The sequence below is a fragment of the Notolabrus celidotus genome, unplaced genomic scaffold (genome assembly GCF_009762535.1).
Source record: "Notolabrus celidotus isolate fNotCel1 unplaced genomic scaffold, fNotCel1.pri scaffold_287_arrow_ctg1, whole genome shotgun sequence".
In the NCBI taxonomy this organism is placed as follows: Eukaryota; Metazoa; Chordata; class Actinopteri; order Labriformes; family Labridae; genus Notolabrus; species Notolabrus celidotus.
Window position 1 is genome coordinate 5,737 of NW_023260126.1, and position 17,661 is coordinate 23,397.

General features: G+C 38.1%; 1 protein-coding gene across 5 annotated transcripts in view; it reads right to left on the reverse strand.

The window, feature by feature from the left end:
* pla2g6 (phospholipase A2, group VI (cytosolic, calcium-independent)) overlaps nt 1-17,661 on the reverse strand; it is a 22,945-nt gene continuing 5,284 nt past the window's right edge. For 3 of the 5 annotated variants that reach the window (XM_034679000.1, XM_034678999.1, XM_034679001.1), the window contains 17 exons: nt 16,935-17,158; nt 15,945-16,154; nt 14,687-14,867; nt 14,421-14,608; nt 10,852-10,948; nt 9,705-9,887; nt 9,338-9,446; nt 7,645-7,761; nt 6,220-6,310; nt 5,965-6,128; nt 5,729-5,879; nt 5,208-5,344; nt 4,350-4,504; nt 4,170-4,221; nt 2,788-2,903; nt 2,544-2,617; nt 1-1,136 (listed from right to left, as the gene is read on the reverse strand). In XM_034679000.1, the coding sequence (XP_034534891.1) occupies nt 992-1,136; nt 2,544-2,617; nt 2,788-2,903; nt 4,170-4,221; nt 4,350-4,504; nt 5,208-5,344; nt 5,729-5,879; nt 5,965-6,128; nt 6,220-6,310; nt 7,645-7,761; nt 9,338-9,446; nt 9,705-9,887; nt 10,852-10,948; nt 14,421-14,608; nt 14,687-14,867; nt 15,945-16,154; nt 16,935-17,149 (2,385 nt within the window). In that variant the 5' untranslated portion in view covers nt 17,150-17,158 and the 3' untranslated portion in view covers nt 1-991. Of the gene's footprint in view, nt 1,137-2,543; nt 2,618-2,787; nt 2,904-4,169; nt 4,222-4,349; nt 4,505-4,836; nt 4,915-5,207; nt 5,345-5,728; nt 5,880-5,964; nt 6,129-6,219; nt 6,311-7,644; nt 7,762-9,337; nt 9,447-9,704; nt 9,888-10,851; nt 10,949-14,420; nt 14,609-14,686; nt 14,868-15,944; nt 16,155-16,934; nt 17,159-17,661 lie in introns of all 5 variants that reach the window. The other 2 variants (XM_034678997.1, XM_034678998.1) reach the window with 1 other exon arrangement.

Here is a 17,661-nt window from a genome sequence, read left to right on the forward strand (position 1 = left end):
TTGAAACCATATTAATATATTTTATTGCCATACCAGTATACACTTCAGTAATTAAACCAAATACAAAAAACATAGGAAATAATTTGCAACCTCCAGTTTATGTTGTGCAAGTAGCAGTGCAACTTCTGGTTCTCTGTCTTTCAAGTAAGTTGACAATTCAAGTCTAGGTTTAAGTCGTTTTAACAGTGCATGAGTATCAGACACTTTGACAGACAAAAAAACACTGAGGTGACACAGTGTCCAGTGTGCAAGCAAAATATGTGCTACTTTAAATATTGTCAGTATAAATGACTCAGACAGTGAAGGCATGAACATGTGTGTAGAGACAGGAAGTACAAATTTGGGTCCCACATACATAAGGCAGCATGGTTTGTCGTTTATCACTATCATCCAAGCTGTGCTGCAGGAGATTTTCTATTCTTCCTGCAGGGTCCCTTTGATTACACGGCCTCACAAAGAAGTCAGTACATGTGGAAGAGTGGATAATGTCTCTGAAGCTACTTGTAGCTAAAAGAAGAACAGGAAAAGAAGGAATGAGGAGGGGGAGGTTGAAAGTTATCTAGCAGTGTTAGTCAGTCTGTGTTACTGTGAGTTGATTTGGTTGATATCACTTCTCTACACTCTGTCCTTCAGTAGTTTATGAACAAATGGTGAACTAAAAACATTGAGTCAGTGATAAGGTCACATAATGCTACTTAACTAGTCCTTCAAGAGGCCAGTAATTTTGTCTGTCTTGTTTCACATATTGCTACTGTCATGTTAGCATGATTATGAAACATACTGATGTCACGTTGCCTTAAATAGTTTCAGGAAAGAACACACCAACACAGATGTTACAGCCTTCTATATACACATGGCTCTCTAAAGCTTTGTGCCTCTTTGACAAGTCATCCTCAGCTTTGACTCCACACATGGGACTCATACTCTCCATTGCTTCTGCTTCCACGGTCCCATCTTCACAGCTTCTTCTGTTTGAGTTTTTCTTGTGCTTTCAGTTGGTCAGTAGCAGCTTCGCCAGGGATTGGAGGTTTTCCCTCTTCTCGTACAGATACATTTGGGTTTCCCACAGCATGTCCACTAGGACTGCGTCACTCACCTCATCCAGCATCACCTCCTGAGATAGCTGGGGGCTCAATCTGCAAAAGATACAATGAACAAAGTCAATCAATCAATCAGACTTTATTAATAAAGCACTTTTCACACAATGAAATTGTAACACAAAGTGTTGTACATAAAAAAACAACTTAAAATAGAATAATAATAATAAACCAGGCCTGGTGCATGTGCAACAGTTGGGGACTTTTGAGCCGCGTTAAGGCAAGCAAATTGGGGATTCAAACGGCGTAAGAAACAAACAAACAAACAAAGAATAATAATGATAATAATCACTCAGGTTTCAAGAGGGCCTCACCGACCTTGTCGGTGCTCGGGCCCTAAAAAGATTAATATAAAAAAAGAAAAAAATATTTTGATAAAAATTAAAAGACCCCCCCATCCTAATCCCAACCCTAGCCTCGACCCCAAACACACCCCACGATCCATAGGCTAACAACACAATAAATGCAACAATAATAATAATAATAATAATAATAATAATAATAATAATGATAAAAATAAAAAAGAAGTTGTTGAACGGACTAGGGAAACGCTCTTATGACATATTAATGAGGAAACACTGGAGGTAAAATAAGATGTTGAAACTCAACACAGGAAATTAAAGGCTTTTAACCTATAATTGATTGATTTTTTTTTATGTTTGTTTGTTTGTTTTTGCTTTGCTTTCCTTTACTTATCTATTGTATAAATAATTTTTTGGTAAAGTTTCTAAGAGAAACTTTTAAAGCGCTTTTATAAATAAAAGGTATTATTACTATCATTATTCTTATTCTTATTATTTTTAAAATGATTATTATTATTATTATTATTATTATTATTATTATCATTATTATTATTTATAAACTCACTAAAATAAAATACATTTGTAAGATAATAAAACACTAAAATATTAAACCATTACAAGAAAATAAGATGCTATACCTAATAAAATAAATATTTTTTTTTAACTAAATAAAATAAAAATTCTAAATAAATAAAGTAAGGTGAAATAAAATTGTTATAAGCTATAAAGAATAAAACTCAGTTAAAAGCGAGACTAAAAATGTCGATCTTGAGTTTGCTTTTAAAAATGTTTATGCTCTGTGCAGCCCTCAGATCCTCAGGTAGTCTGTTCCACAGACGTGGGCCTTGATGATAAAAGGCTGCCTCACCGTGAGTCTTTGTATAGCTTTTGGTAGGTGAGGAATTTAAAAGAAAAACTCAACAAATAAATCTAGAGTGGATAAGAGTTAATAATGAAACACGTATCAAACATTGCAGAATGTACTGAAAACAATCTGCCTCTTGTTTGCAGTGTCATACATGCCTACTCTACACGAGTATCCATGTGAATAAGATGTGAACTGCTGCATCTACTCAGAGATAGTTCTCATTTCAAACCTTTAAAAATGTAAACATGAGTGAGGACACTGTCATAGTCAGCTGACCTGTAATAGATGGTGTCGATCATCTCACACCAGGCACTGGCTCTGTCCACTGCACAGCCGTCAGAGTCTGTACACTGTCCAGTCAGAGAAATACAGTTAAGAAACTAGAACCATAAAAGATACTTTCTCATGTGTCTAATATATCAGGAATAACTAAAGGCTCCTCAAAGAATAGTGAAGCAGAGTTCATGATAAAGTTTGAAACATATATCACGTTTCGGCTGAAGAAAGGAGCTCTACTCACACAGTCCACAAGCATTTTGCCCAGTTCTTTAGCTCCTACGAAGCTCTTGGCCAGCTCCAGAGGGTTGGTGGGTCGGAAAACATCCACAGAGCTCACCACCACCTGAGGAGGTTTACCTGGAGATGCACAGGAGCACAGGTACAATACAAGTTAAAAAACAGGGGAACTAATGCTGCTCTGTCATTCAGGCAGAGCAAAAAAGGCAGTCATTCAGCTGCCTTACATCTTGAGCAAATTAACAGCAGCTGAGGAAACTTGATTCCAACTGAAAAGCAAAATGCAGCGAAACACAAACTGAGGATGGCTTGAGGAGTGTGAGAAAGAAGAGCGGAAGAACAATTGAGAAGAGATTTTGTAAAAAAAAAAATATATATATATAACTATATAAACTGGAAGTCACCTTTATCTGAAGCTAAGTTGAGTGTACCTTTCTATCAAAGATCCAAAATGCAAAACATAGATTTTTTTAATTTTCATTTTATTATACTTTATTTTATTTTATTTATTTATTTTCTTGTTTAATCTTGATCTTTTAAGGATGCATTTTTAACGTCTGGTAATGGACTACAGATGTAAACTAGCCTTTTGGCTAATTCTGGCATATTTACAAAAATGTTAATTAAAATGCATGGTCCTTTTAAATGAAAATAAAATAAAATAAAATATCGGATTCCATATTTTCAGTAAGACGTACTGTCTGCCTTTAACTATCTTTTAAATCTGACTTTTAACTTGGAGTCATTTCTGTTTACCCCTGGACCAAATTATTACCATTGTTTTAGCATCATTTTTACTTTTTATTTCATTCTATCTTATCTTATTTTATTTCATTTTGTTTTTATTTTATTTTATTTTTCTGGTATTTATGATAATTTATGATATTGACTTTAATGTAATGATTTTGTTTTATTTTTCTGGTATTTATGATATTTTATTGTAATGATTTTATTTCATTTTTCTGACATTTATCTGATTTTATTGTAATTATTTTATTCTAATTTTCTGATCTTTATCTGATTTTATTTATTGATTTTATTGTGATGATTTTATTTTATTGATTTTATTGTGATGATTTTATTTTATTGATTTTATTGTGATGATTTTATTTTATTGATTTTATTGTGATGATTTTATTTTTATTTTTAAGTATTTCAGATTACTTTCCTCTATCTTGTTTCATTCTTGTATCATTGAAACTATTGATCTTATTTTCTGTCTCTGTGTTTGATATGTGAAGCATTTGGGCTGCATGCTTGAATCTATGAAAGGTGCTATATAAATAAAAATGAGTTCAGGCACATGAAGTGACTTTAGTTCTGAATTTAGCTCAAAGAAGCATTAAATACATTATTCATATATTCAGAACCCATGAGGAGGCTTACCTGTGCCGAGGGACACCACCATACCCAACTTCTTCACCTCCCTCTCTTTGCCCTGGGAGGAGTAAGAAAAGGAGGACATAGATAAATAAATGATGACAAATCAATGCTTCAATAACCCGTCTGTGTTAAGAAGTGAATGAAGATATAATGGGGGCAGTGATGAATAGGGTGCAGTGTTACCTCTGCTTTTAAGGCTTTATTGTACTGATGGATTTCTGACATAGCATCTAGTGTTGGGTTGTTGGCCAGCAGCCCTCCATCCAGAAAGCGTCCCATTGGTCGAAAGTAGGTGGGGGCGGCGCCACTGGAGCGGGCGGCTCTCCACACTGTTTGTTCTGGTGTAAAAACAGAGAGAATTTTATACAGTCATCGAACACGTCATCAGACTTTGATTCTGGGAGCAGGATTGAAGACTAGAAGTTGCAGACAGAACATACACATGCTCACAGAACACACATTCATCCATAGAGAGCTGGAAGGCTGCTGTGCTGGAAGAACATGGATTATGAATGAAACTCATGAACCTTGCTGTTTTGAATTAGACTTGATTGTTAATAATCTTCAAACATGGAGAAATGGTGACTTGTGGGATGTTGCCTTAAAGCCGAGTGACAAAATGAAAGTCTTTGTGAACCCTTCAAAATGTTCCACTCACACAGACACACACCTTCATCTGTCACCTTCCTACGCTTTCTGGTTGGCTCTTCTCTGTATCCTACTATCAACACATCCTCATCCTCCCATCCTGTGAAAAAAACACGGCTAGCACTCAGATAACACAGCAGGACCGAACTACAGATCAACAAAGACATACAAATTCAGCTTTTCCTCCACACAGAGCCTCGCAGTCCTGGTTTCATATCCTGAAGGAGCTGAGGAGTTCACTTCAGGGGTGTTAGGATTTAAAGTCACTGAAAGTCACCCAGTGGAGGTTTTTAAATGTTGCTTGATGCTGCCGTCCAGCAACCACTGCACCACTCCTCCTTAACAAAATGCTGCAACAGGCCAGCAACCATACAACTGTACATGCAACTGTACCTTGTGGGATGGTGAGGGGCTTGAATGTGGCAGTGGTAGCATATGGGGGCTCTCTGTGGATGGAAGGAGGGTCATAGTTCCTAAAGATGTGCAGCTCTCCTGGATGTCTGTCGGCTAGAACGCTGGTCACCATCACCCTGCACATGGAGAGAAGAAGAGGGGAGGGTGAAATGAGGGCAGCTTTTGTTTAGAAGATGTTTTGATCAGATTCTCTTTAAAACTTTTAAACCAAGATTTGCAAGATAAAACACCAAAACGAATTCATTATCAAACGCTGAGTCATGTTTCCAGACGAAGAGGCTTTATGGGACTCAAAACACCAGGACACTAAATCCAAACCCAACAGAATTTGTCTATTCTACAACTTAATTTGAAGTAATTGGCTGCACACTGAGTCTTCAGAGGAGTCTTTATGGGTATGGTTGTTTCATATTTTTTGTGCATGTTACCATTTTACTCTTGAGTGCTTTCCATCTTGGAGTAAAGTTTTCTGCACATCAACATTAAGCGTAAACAGTTACCTGGGGTACTGGACATCTGTCATCTTGGTGTTCTCTCCAAACTCCTTCTTCAGGAAGTCTTCCAGTGGAGCTGATTCATAAGGTCGTGACCCCTTGAACACCTGCTCCTTCATCCTGAAGTACAGGCAGCGCAGGTACTCCATGGACTTACCTACGAGGAGGAGAAAAAATTGTTGTTGTTTTTCTGTAACGCTGCATTCAGAATAAGGAAAAAAAAGGGAGAAGCTCACACACACCATGAATTATAGCGAGAGCCAGGATTCCTCCAGTGCTGGTGCCGGCGACCCAGTCGAAGAGCTCTCGGGTGGGTCGGCCGGCCTCTCTCTCCAGAGCGATCAACATCTGGATCAACACCAGGCCTTTGATACCTCCACCGTCCAGACACAACAGTCTGTCCATCCTACAGAGAAGAGGAGAGGATTAGAAGAGGGTTGAAGTATAAATTAATGAGACTGAGATAGTCAGCCAGTGAAGCAGTCACGGTTTCTTACGTTTTTCTCCCTGTTTTGGTGCCGTCCACTTCAGACGTGCCTCTGCTCATTGCACTGACTGCAGCCCCCATAAACATGATGTCATCAAACCCTGTCAGCCAATTAAAACAGTTATTGGTATAAGATCAACACAACGTCAAAATCATGCATAAAAGGAAGAGAGGAAAAGGGTTAACAGGGTTTTCTACAAGCAAAGGGGAGGATTTATGAGGACGTACAACTAATATGGTTTCACAATTTAATTTCATGAGACAATGTTTGCTAATTGATGGGAGAGTTTCCAAAGAGGTTATGTTTTTAAGTCACAATCTCACTATGGCAACTATGACTTTGTATCTCAATGGGAATAATCCTGGTAAAATAAAGGTAAAATAAAATTGATAATTAAAAATAATCATAGCCCTCACTAACATATGAGGACAGCTACAACTTGTATTTTTATTTTTGCCATATTTTTTTTCTCATAATTTACAATTGTATTACTTTTTCCGACTTTTTATCACATTTATAGTTTTGCAGAATTTTACATACACAGACAATTTGTGTTTCTGCTTCCATAAACAAAAAGACAAGAAAGAAAAAAGGAAAGAATAAATTAATAAATTATTTAATAAAAGGAAAATAAAGAAAAATGAATGAAAAAATAAACATTAATATTTTTGCAGAATTTCATATACACAAAAAAATTGCATATCTGCTTCAATAAAAAAAAGAAAAAAAGAAAATGAGTAAATAAATAAAGAATAGGAAAAGAAAGAAAAGTGAATGAATAAATCAATCAATCAATTAATTAATACATAAATACATAAACAAATAAATAAATAAATAAATAAATAAATAAACAAAAGGAAAAGAAAGAAATACATTTAAAAAAATATATTAATTAATTAATTAATTAATTAATTAACAAAAGGTAAAGAAAAGGGTCACATAACTTATCTATGCCATCGCAAAAATAGTCAGATAATAAAAAATAGATAAAAACAAATAAACTCAATTAAATAAAAAAGAAAGGGAAGAAAAGACATGTAAAAATACAATAACATACTGTATCCTTCTCTCCTCTCCTGTGTGTTGTACAATGGTCATCTAATTTTCTTTATTGTAAATTATTCCTGTTAATCATTTAATATAAATACAGAACAGAGCAGCTCTCCTCATGCAAAAAAATGCATTTTGGCATTTTTAAGGATTTTCAAATGTTCTAGGTTGGTAATAAAATTAACTTGTACTGTATGAAAATCTCAGCTGCCCACACTGTCAAACCTTCAGTAAAAAGTGAAAAATAAATGTGGAGTTATGATAAAAATGAATTCTCCAGTATCATGTATACATGTATGGACTACCTGGATGGATCAGAAACAACATTAAACAGAGGGGAGGACTTCAGTGTCGGGAGGACAGGAGGAGGGATGGTGGCGTTACCTATGCCTGCAGGCTTGACCGTGTTGGAGATTGGGGGAGGACTGCCGGGGGAGGGTGGGAGGCAGCGCTGGACCCCTACACTACACAGCATGTCCAGCAGTATCTTTCTATTCGGACCTTTCATGTTAACACACACACACACACACATGCAAGTCAACATGTTAGACATGCAAACACACCATACAAAGCAGAGAGATGAGAAAACGGACAGAGAGAAGAGAGAGAGAGAGAGAGAGAGAGAGAGAGAGAGAGAGAGAGAGAGAGGGAGAGAGAGAGAGAGAGAGAGAGAGAGAGAGAGAGAGAGCTGTTAGCAATCATCATGCATTTTCAGAATCAATAAATGTCTCCAACTTCCTTTCAGCACCACTTCTGTTTCAAAGCATCAAGACTCTGTTTTCACACAACATTATCCCTGTGCTGAAACAACAAACATGCTCATGACTGACTTCTGTTTGTGAACAGATAAATAACCTCTTTCCACAATTTCAAGACATTAAGGTAAAGTTTCACTCTATGTTTCCACTTAAATTTTTTAAAAAGCAAACTCAAGACCTACCTTTTTATTCTCGCTTTTAACTGAGTTTCATTCATTCTTATAACAGTTTTATTTATTTATTTATTTTCTATTTATTTATTTATTATCTAGTTCAAATTTTAGTCACTTTTGTTCTATTTTATCTATTTATGTATTTATTTATTTTTATTTGTTAAGTATAGCATCTTATTTTCTTTTAATGGTTTAATATTTAGTTTTACTATATAGCAGACCTTTTAGTACCTTATGAGCTGACACGTGTATTGAGATCCTCGGGCAGAGGTTTATTGTGCATTCAAAATACAAAAATGAAAAGGAAAGGGGACAGGGCGTTCACAGTGAGGGGTCCCACACCATCTGCCCGAGGAGATCAGGTCTGCTGAGTCATTGAGCTCTTTTAAATCTCTTCTTAAAACATACTTTTATCGAAGAGCCTTTCCTGATTTGATTTGATTTCATTCTGTTTTATTTGATTTCATTCTTTTTTATTTTTATTTTTAAAATTGTATTTTATTCTGTTTTATTGTATCTTATTCTATTTTATTTTATTATATTCTGTTTTATTTTATTCTATTTTATTTTATTCTTTTTTATTTTATTCTGCTTTATTTTGTTTTTATCATATTTTGTTTTATTTTATTTTATTTGATCTTATTCCATTTTATTTTATTCTATTTAATTGTATTTAATTTTATTCTGTTTTAATTTATTTTATTATATTTTATTTTATTCTTTTTATTCTGTTTTATTCTATTTTATTTGAAACTTGGTTTTTGAAAAGTGGTCTACAAATAAAACCATTATTATTATTATCATAAAACAAAAAAATATTTATATTATTAGTAAGACAAGCTTGAAAACCTTATTCAGAGATCATGCACCAAAAAAAGTAAAAGTCAGTCATTTAGTAAATGACTCATTCCACTCCTACTGTACCACAAGCTTGACTGTACGGTTGAACACATGCACTCAAATGAGTCACATAAGATGTTAACGTGTTAAAATGACACTGGCCTGTTAGGTTGAGCATATTTAGTTAATCTGTAATCCATCTTCATTTGCTTCCTCTCTTTCTTCTTTTAATTCCCCTGTCACCTTCCTTCCTACCTCGTTCACTTTTCATCACCTCTCCTCCCGGTTTGAATCTTTCTCTTTTACCTTTGCTGGTGCGAGCAGCGATGAGTCCCGGGGTTTCTCCAAGGTCGTTATGGATCTCCACGTCAGCCCCGAACACGATCAGAGCCTTGATCAGCTCCATGTGGTCCATCTGATGAACACAGAGTCACAGGATTTTATTTTGGAGGGCAAATCCATGAAAAAACAGCATCTGCTTCTCTTCTTAAAGTTATTCATCTGAAATATTTACTTTTAATACATTTTAAAATATTTTGCTTTTTCTACTAAAACAAATGACTCCCTGACATTCCTCTAACCTTTCTGAATCATTTAGATTATCGTTAAAGGATTTTCTCTGTAATCTGTGAGACATAAGCGAGGAAGCAGGGATTATATTTTGTCCACACACCTTCATAGCCAGGTGCAGAGCCGTGTTTCCGTCCTGGCCCTTCAGGTTAGCATTGGCTCCGTGCGTGAGCAGCACCATGGAGGCCTCGAAGCGTCCCTTCTTGGTCAGAATGTGGAGGGCGCTCTCTCCGGTCTTACTGAGGTAGTTCACCGCACAGCCGTGTTCAAGCAGCAAACGACACATCTGGCAGAGAGAGCGGGGAGATTTATCTACAGTGCCTTAAAGTTCCTCCAATCCAATCCACTTGGTTCATACAGCACATTTTTAAAATGGGTTTAGCAAAGTGCTGCACAGTGAGGTAAAATAAGTTAAAACACACGGAACAAAAAATGCTGTCAGAAAGTAAAATAGAATAAAATAAAAGAATCATCATAAAACAATTAAAAAATTGGTTAAAAAACACATAAAAAATTATCCACCCCTGGTTTTTAAGCCTGGTCTAAGAAGTCCTTGTGGGGGTGTATCTTTGCAGGAGGTCAGAAATATACTCTGGAGCTACTCCATTTAACGATTTAAAAACAAACAATCAAATCTTAAAATGAATCCTAAAATGAACAGGGAGCCAGTGGAGGGAGGCGAGGATGGGGGTAATGTGCTCTTGCGTACGGGTACCAGTTAAAAGGCAAGCAGCAGCATTTTGGACTGACTTTAGCCGTGACAGGGAGGCCTGGTTAAAGCCTAAATAAAGTTTGTTACAGTAGTCCAGACGAGTTGAAATAAAAGCATGTATAACTTTCTCAAAATCATTAAAAGATAAAACCGATTTGATCTTAGATAAAAGCATCAAATGGTAAAAACAAAATCTGACTACAGTTTATCTAATTTAAAATCACTGTCCATGACAGCACCAAGGTTGGTTACTGTTCCTCTTTGAAACATCTCACTCCTCACTGAGTGTGTTAGTTTCAGAGTCCGGAGCAACCGCAGGAACAGGACACCATCAACGCCTGGAGGATCAGTTATACATTTGTGCTTGTAAGAGAGTTAAACTGCTTACAATTTCATTGAATCCACTCTTTGCAAACTAAAGTTTTGACATGTTGCTTTTCTTGATGCACAATATACAACATCATTCAAATATGGACTGAATTCAAAAAGCTAACAGTTACTTTTCTGATCACAAAGCTCATAATGTAATATTTTTCACCTCTGCTGTTTTGGCCCAGTGGAGCGGCGTCCCTCCATACAAGGAGTCCTCGGCCTGGAGCTGACCCGAGTCTGCTTTCAGGATCTCCTCCACACAGCTGACGGGCAAACAGATCAGAAAAGAGCACAATTTAATGATAAACATAAACTTAAGTACATCACTAAATACCTTTTAAACAATCTTGCTTAGAGTCGACAACAGTTTTAGTAACCCATCTGAGAAAATATAAGAAAAAGCCTTTCATATCTTAACTTCACTGTAACACACTGTAAAAGAATGTAACAACCTCAGCTGATCTATAAAATATGAGAGAAACCAGAGATACAGAATTGATTAAGTTTGGTTCTATCATTGCTGAGTATGCTGCATAAAAATAAACTTTTCTTTTTTGCAGGTTTAAATGTGTTTAATATTAATAACTGTGCTCTACTTTGTTGTCCTGTTACCTTCTGACACAGTTATCATCTTGAAGTAAAGTTGTGGTCGACATGGATCACGGCTATGTGGCTGTTTTGTAGCAGTTAACATTACATCCATAATCAATGAGTATTGCTGATCTATATGATATTTTAAACGGCCGGGAGTCCATATATGGTGTTTTATTTTAAAACTGATGATGTTACATGCCATCCTTGTGCCTGACTTCCTGTCCAGATCGATCTTCATCTGTTCAGCTTAATGTGTGCTGGATGCGGGTTCCATAGAAACTAGAGTCCACCAAGCTCCTGGTGTAAACATGAGCATTGACTAGAACAGGAACGTATCGGCTGTGCAGTCATGGCGCTGACAGAGCACGGCATAACGCTTCCTGTGTAAATTGGACTTAAGAGGTACTCCCAAGAGCTATTCATATTTTCTATTTGATGTCCTGTTTTACTCTGTCAATAAAACAACAGGCAATAAAGTGTTCTGCAAAAACTTACAAGAGTAAAAGCCTTTCAGTAGAGCTAGAAGTCCATTACATTTTAATAAAATAACTATAGACAAACTTCCTGTATCAGCTTTACTATTTTCTAAATGTAACTTTGGACACTGCAGAAGGACTACTGAGTATGCATGTGAAAACCTCAAACTTCCTGGATTAGAGGCCACAGAACCATCAGTAATCTACCATTACATAGACCAGGGGTTCTCAAACTTTATGGAGCCAGGGACCCCTTACAGGTGAGAAAATTGTCCAAGGACCCCCTCATAATTGTAACACAGATTAAGCACATTAGTGATGTGTCATGATAAAAAGCTCTGAGAGCCGATGCTTTATAGTGAATCAGAAGAGCCGGCTCGCATCGAGAGAGAGCCGGCCCCCAGTTTTTTCCTTACGCTGCTTAGCTCTCACAGTGCTCAGCCCCAGCTCTGCTCACAGCAGAACTTTGTTTTGATTGGTCATAACATGTGAGGATATAGGTGATGGAGGGGAGGCTGTGTATCGTGGCTTCATCTGTTCCTTCTGAGAGGGTTAGGGTTAGGGTTCTTCGCAAAGACCGGGCAAATACTCACTGAGAGGAGAAATCGGATCAGCCCATCCAAGCTGAGGCATCTGATTTTTTTCAATGACAACCTGAGGTCATTAATAATGTTTGCTCGAGTTTTGTTCTGGTTCTGGTTCTGTTTGCTTGACTTGGTTCTGGTTCTGTTTGCTTGAGTTCGGTTCTGGTTTGGTTGTAGTTTGGTTCTGGTTTGGTTCTGGTTTGGTTTGGTTTGGTTCTGGTTCGGTTCTGGTTCGGTTCTGGTTCGGTTCTGGTTCTGTTCTGGTTTGGTTCTGGTTCGGTTCGGGTGCAGTTCTGGTCCGGTTCTGGTCCGATTCTGGTCCGGTTCTGGTCCGGTTCTGGTCCGGTTCGGTTCTGGTTCGGTACGGTTCAGTTCGGTTCGATTCTGGTTCGGTTCTGGTGCAGTTCTAGTCCGGCTCTGGTCCGGTTCGGTTCTGGTTCTGATTCGGTACGGTTCAGTCAGGTTCGGTTTGGTTCTGGTCCGGTTCTGGTTTGGGTGCAGTTCTGGTCCAGTTCTGGTCCGGTTCTGGTTCGGTTCTGGTTCGGTTCTGGTTCGGTTTGTTTGAGTTTGGTTCTGGTTCTGTTTGCTTGAGTTTGGTTCTGGTTCTGTTTTCATGAGTTTGGTTCTGGTTCTGTTTGCTTAAATTTAGTTCTGGTTCTAACCCAAACCCTAACCTTAACCATGATCCTAACCCTAACCATAATCCTAACCCTAATCACAACCCTAATCCCAACCCTAACCCTAACCCTAATCCTAACCCTAACCCTAATCCTAACCCTAACCCTAATCCTAACCCTAACCCTAACCACAACCCTAATCCTAACCCTAACCCTAACCCTAATCCTAACCCTAACCCTAATCCTAACCCTAACCCTAATCCTAACCCTAACCCTAATCCTAACCCTTATCACAACCCTAACCCTAACCCTAATCACAACCCTTACCCTAATCTTAACCCTAACCCTAATCACAACCCTAATCCTAACCCTAACCCTAACCCTAATCACAACCCTAACCCTAATCACAACCCTAACCCTAATCCTAACCCTAACCCTAATCACAACCCTAACCCTAATCACAACCCTAACCCTAATCACAACCCTAACCCTAATCCTAACCCTAATCACAACCCTAACCCTAACCCTAATCACAACCCTAACCCTTATCACAACCCTAACCCTAATCACAACCCTAACCCTAACCCTAACCCTTATCACAACCCTAACCCTAATCACAACCCTAACCCTAATCACAACCCTAACCCTTATCACAACCCTAACCCTAATCACAACCCTAACCCTAACCCTAATCACAACCCTAATCCTAACCCTAACCCTAACCCTAATCACAATCCTAATCCTAATCCTAACCCTAACCCTAATCACAACCCTAACCCTAATCATAACCCTTTAGGGTTAGAATGGTTTTGTAACAGAATAAATGCACAAAATTGGGCAATTATAAGGCTTCTCATAAAAACACCGTACGTCAAAGGGTTTTCAACACAAACCATTATTTTTTGCAAAGTTAAGGTAAAATATATGGCTATAAAAGATCCTAAATTAAGAGCCGTTCGGGAGTCGAAAGAGGATCTTCTTTGGGAGCCGAGTTAAAAGAGCCGGCTCTCTGAAAAGAGCCAAACTTCCCATCACTAAAGCACATGCTTACTACCATTTGCACTCTTAGTTGCCCTTGGAACTATTTGTATTGTAAAACGTATCAATGTAAATACTTTAGACCTGTACCATAGTGATAAACAGATAAGACTTCAATTTGAATCAAGTAAATACCACTTGTATACTTTAAAACAGAGGGTCATTTCATTCCTTGTGGACTCATCATGACAGCATTTATACTTTTCAAGTAATTGATCTTAAAAGCTTTCAGAAAATTAACAGTAGCAAGACTCACATATCCCTTCGAGCCACCAAATGGTATCATAACAATGGTGTATATGCTGTTTTGTAATGACACAGCACAATTTTATAATTTATTAGAAATGAATTCAAATTATTTCACGGATCCCACTTTGAGAACAACTGACTTAGACCACCTGCATTCTCATCTCTGCCTCCACTCACCCCTTCTCGCTGTACTTCATTGCACTGTGTATCGGGTACCCAGCGCCACCAATGACATCACACTTGGCCCCACCCCCTAGGAGAGCTTTGACAGACTCCACACGTCCCAGACGGCACGCCACATGAATCGGCGTCTCCCCGTTGTTGTTGAGCTCATTAACCCCGGGGCAGAGCCGCGAGCACAGAACCTGGGTAACGAGAGGATGGAGTGATCAAAGGTTGATAGAATGAAACGTAACTGTGAGCTCCCTCCTGCTGAGCCTCACCTGGATGATAGCCGTAGAGTCCTGCTTGGCGGCACAGTGCATCGGCGTCTCCCCGTTGCGGTCTCTGATGTCAGTGCGAGCTTGGCTTTCATCGAGCAGCTCCGTCACACACGCGGCATCACCGCGCTCACACGCCAGGTGCAGGGGCGTCTGACCTGAAGCATCCCGAGTGTTGATCTGACTGGAGACACAGAGATGATGAAACCTCACAGGTCATGCATGATTCAGAGAGTTTCACTGCATGCTTATACCGGTTTGGTTTCGTCAGGGCAGTAATCGGTTCAAGTCAAACCACTATGGTAGAAAAATGAGCTTCAGAGTTCCTTGGAAACAAAGATAATCCCCCAGAGTATACTCTGCTGCTTTGATGTAATGCGGTTCAGTCAGGGACAGTGAACCACATTTTTGCTGTTAGCTCATTAAGTCACTCCACTTTCCAAGATCTGAGACTTGGCTGCAAACCACAAACTTTCCAACGCAAGAAAATATCAAATTCTGATTCTAATGTCTTTCCTTCAGCGTCTGTGTTTCCTCAGAGTCCCTGGATGAACTTTTTCAACACTGTCTCCATATGTATTTGTGTTTCCTCAGCTGCCAAGGAAATACAAACTGATTATCATGCTGTAACCAGATCAATGAGAACCAAATGCTGAATGGAGAAGAGATAGACCAATGACAATCCATTTGCAGCTAGTAGGATAAAACCCTCAAATCAAATTGTAGAGCCCTGTTGTTATGTCCTAATTATGAAAATGATGTTTTATTGCAGTGCATGATTCAGCTGCCTCTCCCATGCTGAATGCATCATCATTAAAGCCTCTGCAGAGGAGGCGTACACAATAATCCAGCCTTCATTCAGCTTTATCCTGGAGCAGTAATCTCTGCCTGGAGCCAGAATCTAGGACTCATCATCATCACTGTTCTTTTTTGTTTTTGTTAAGGTTGTATTTTTGGGCATTTTTGCTATTATTGATAGGACAGCTGTAGATAGACAAGAAATGTGGGGAGTAGAGAGTGGGCAATGCATGCAGCAAATGGTTGTGGCTGGGAATCGAACCGGCGACCTCTGCAGCGAGGACTATAGCCTCTGTATGTGGGGCGCTTGGACCGCTATGCCACCAGCGCCCCATCATCACTGTTCTGTCACTTGAAAAAATGTGGCCTTATGGAACAGAAAAAAAGTCATAAATAAACCAATAAAATAATACATTTAATTTCAGACTAGTGTAACTATGTCAATTATCCCCTTCCATCTTACCTCTGCACATAGTTATGTTTGAGGCACTCTCTCAAGCCAGTCTCCACAGCAATGTGGGCGGAGCTCCAGTCCTGATGGTTGCGGATGCTGTCCACGATTGGCTGAGTGGTCTCTGCCTTCAAAGGAAGTGTCTCATAGAAGGGGCGGAGCTTGAGGGCGTACTGAGGGAACCAGTTCATGGCGTCCTCCTCTGACCCCACCTGAAACAGCCTGATGTACACGGTGCAATCTTTTAGAGTCACCATAGATGAGAACACTTTCAAATATTTGGAGACAATTTAGCTACACGATTCATTTATTTGTTTTCTGATTTACTCTATAAACTATATTCTTGATGAGATGCTTTCAACCTCTACCTGCTGATAACATGCACTCTTATGAGATTTGTGCAATGCACCCATGGTTACAATGAACTCTCACTTGTATCCCTTCCCCAGAGTGTGTGTATTATTATACATCTGTGTGCCAGTGTGAGAGCAGATGAGTGGGTTTGTTAGCTTGTGTTTTAGGGATTGTGCTTTTTCACTGTGCTTAAAAATATAAACATTAGTGCAACTTTTAAAACAAATATTTTTTCTAAACAAATATATATATATATATATATATATATATATATATATATATATATATATATATATGTATATATTTGTTTAGATTTTTCAGATTTTATATTTCTGATCTTTTAATTTTTCATTGTTTTAATCTTCTATTGTTGTTGTTTGTATTCTTCCCACATTGTTTTATTTCCTTGTATTTGTCTTCCTCACATTTTTCTTGTATTGTGGATTAGTGCTATATAAATAAAGATTTAGTTTTTACTACTATTATTATTATTATTATTATTATTACTATTATTATTATTATTATTATTATTAATCTTATTAATCTTATTAATCTTATTAATCTTATTAATCTTATTATTATTATTATTATTATCACCAAATGTCTCATTACACTGTACTGATTGTATCTGATGTGATCAATACTGACCTCAGAACCATAGTAGGTGTCTCAGGAACCATAAGCACACAGTCCCATGACTGACACTGAGTGTTTTTGTACAGGACCATGCGTCCCTCCTCTTTCAGCCGGACTTTGCCTCCTCCACTGTAGTCAGCCAGCTGCACATCCCGGACCCGGTAGGGGTTTGTGAAGAGGGTTGACACAGAGGACACTGTGTCCAACAGCCGGCCCAGGAACTGCATTGTGACCACCTGGAACAATGAACAGAGAGCTTGGGGAGTGCTTGGACAATCTGCAGCACAGTCTCTGTGATCTCTACTGAAGCCCTGAGCAGACATGGATCCATCAATATTATTGACTCTATTTTCCAATGCTTGTTAGTCATTTCCTGTTGTTCTTCTTGGCTATTTGTTTGTGTTATCACCAGATAATAAAACAGGCTTCCCCATTTTTAACTGTGTAATCTATCTCTTTATCTCAAAATATCTCAGCTTGTTTCCTCATGATTAAAGGGAAGATTATCTACCAGTCTAGAAAACAAATCAAGAGGCTGATCATTGTAGACCTTTTCATATTGCAGGTCTTGAACAGTGCCACAACAAAGCTCCGTTGTCATCATCCTATCATACTTTCATACTGATCCCCAAATGGCTTAATATAAGTGTGTTATTTTTCATTGCTAATATAGTGGTGGGACAACTCAGGACCAGAATCATGCCATAGAAATATCAAGGCGTGAGTGGGGAATGAGAAA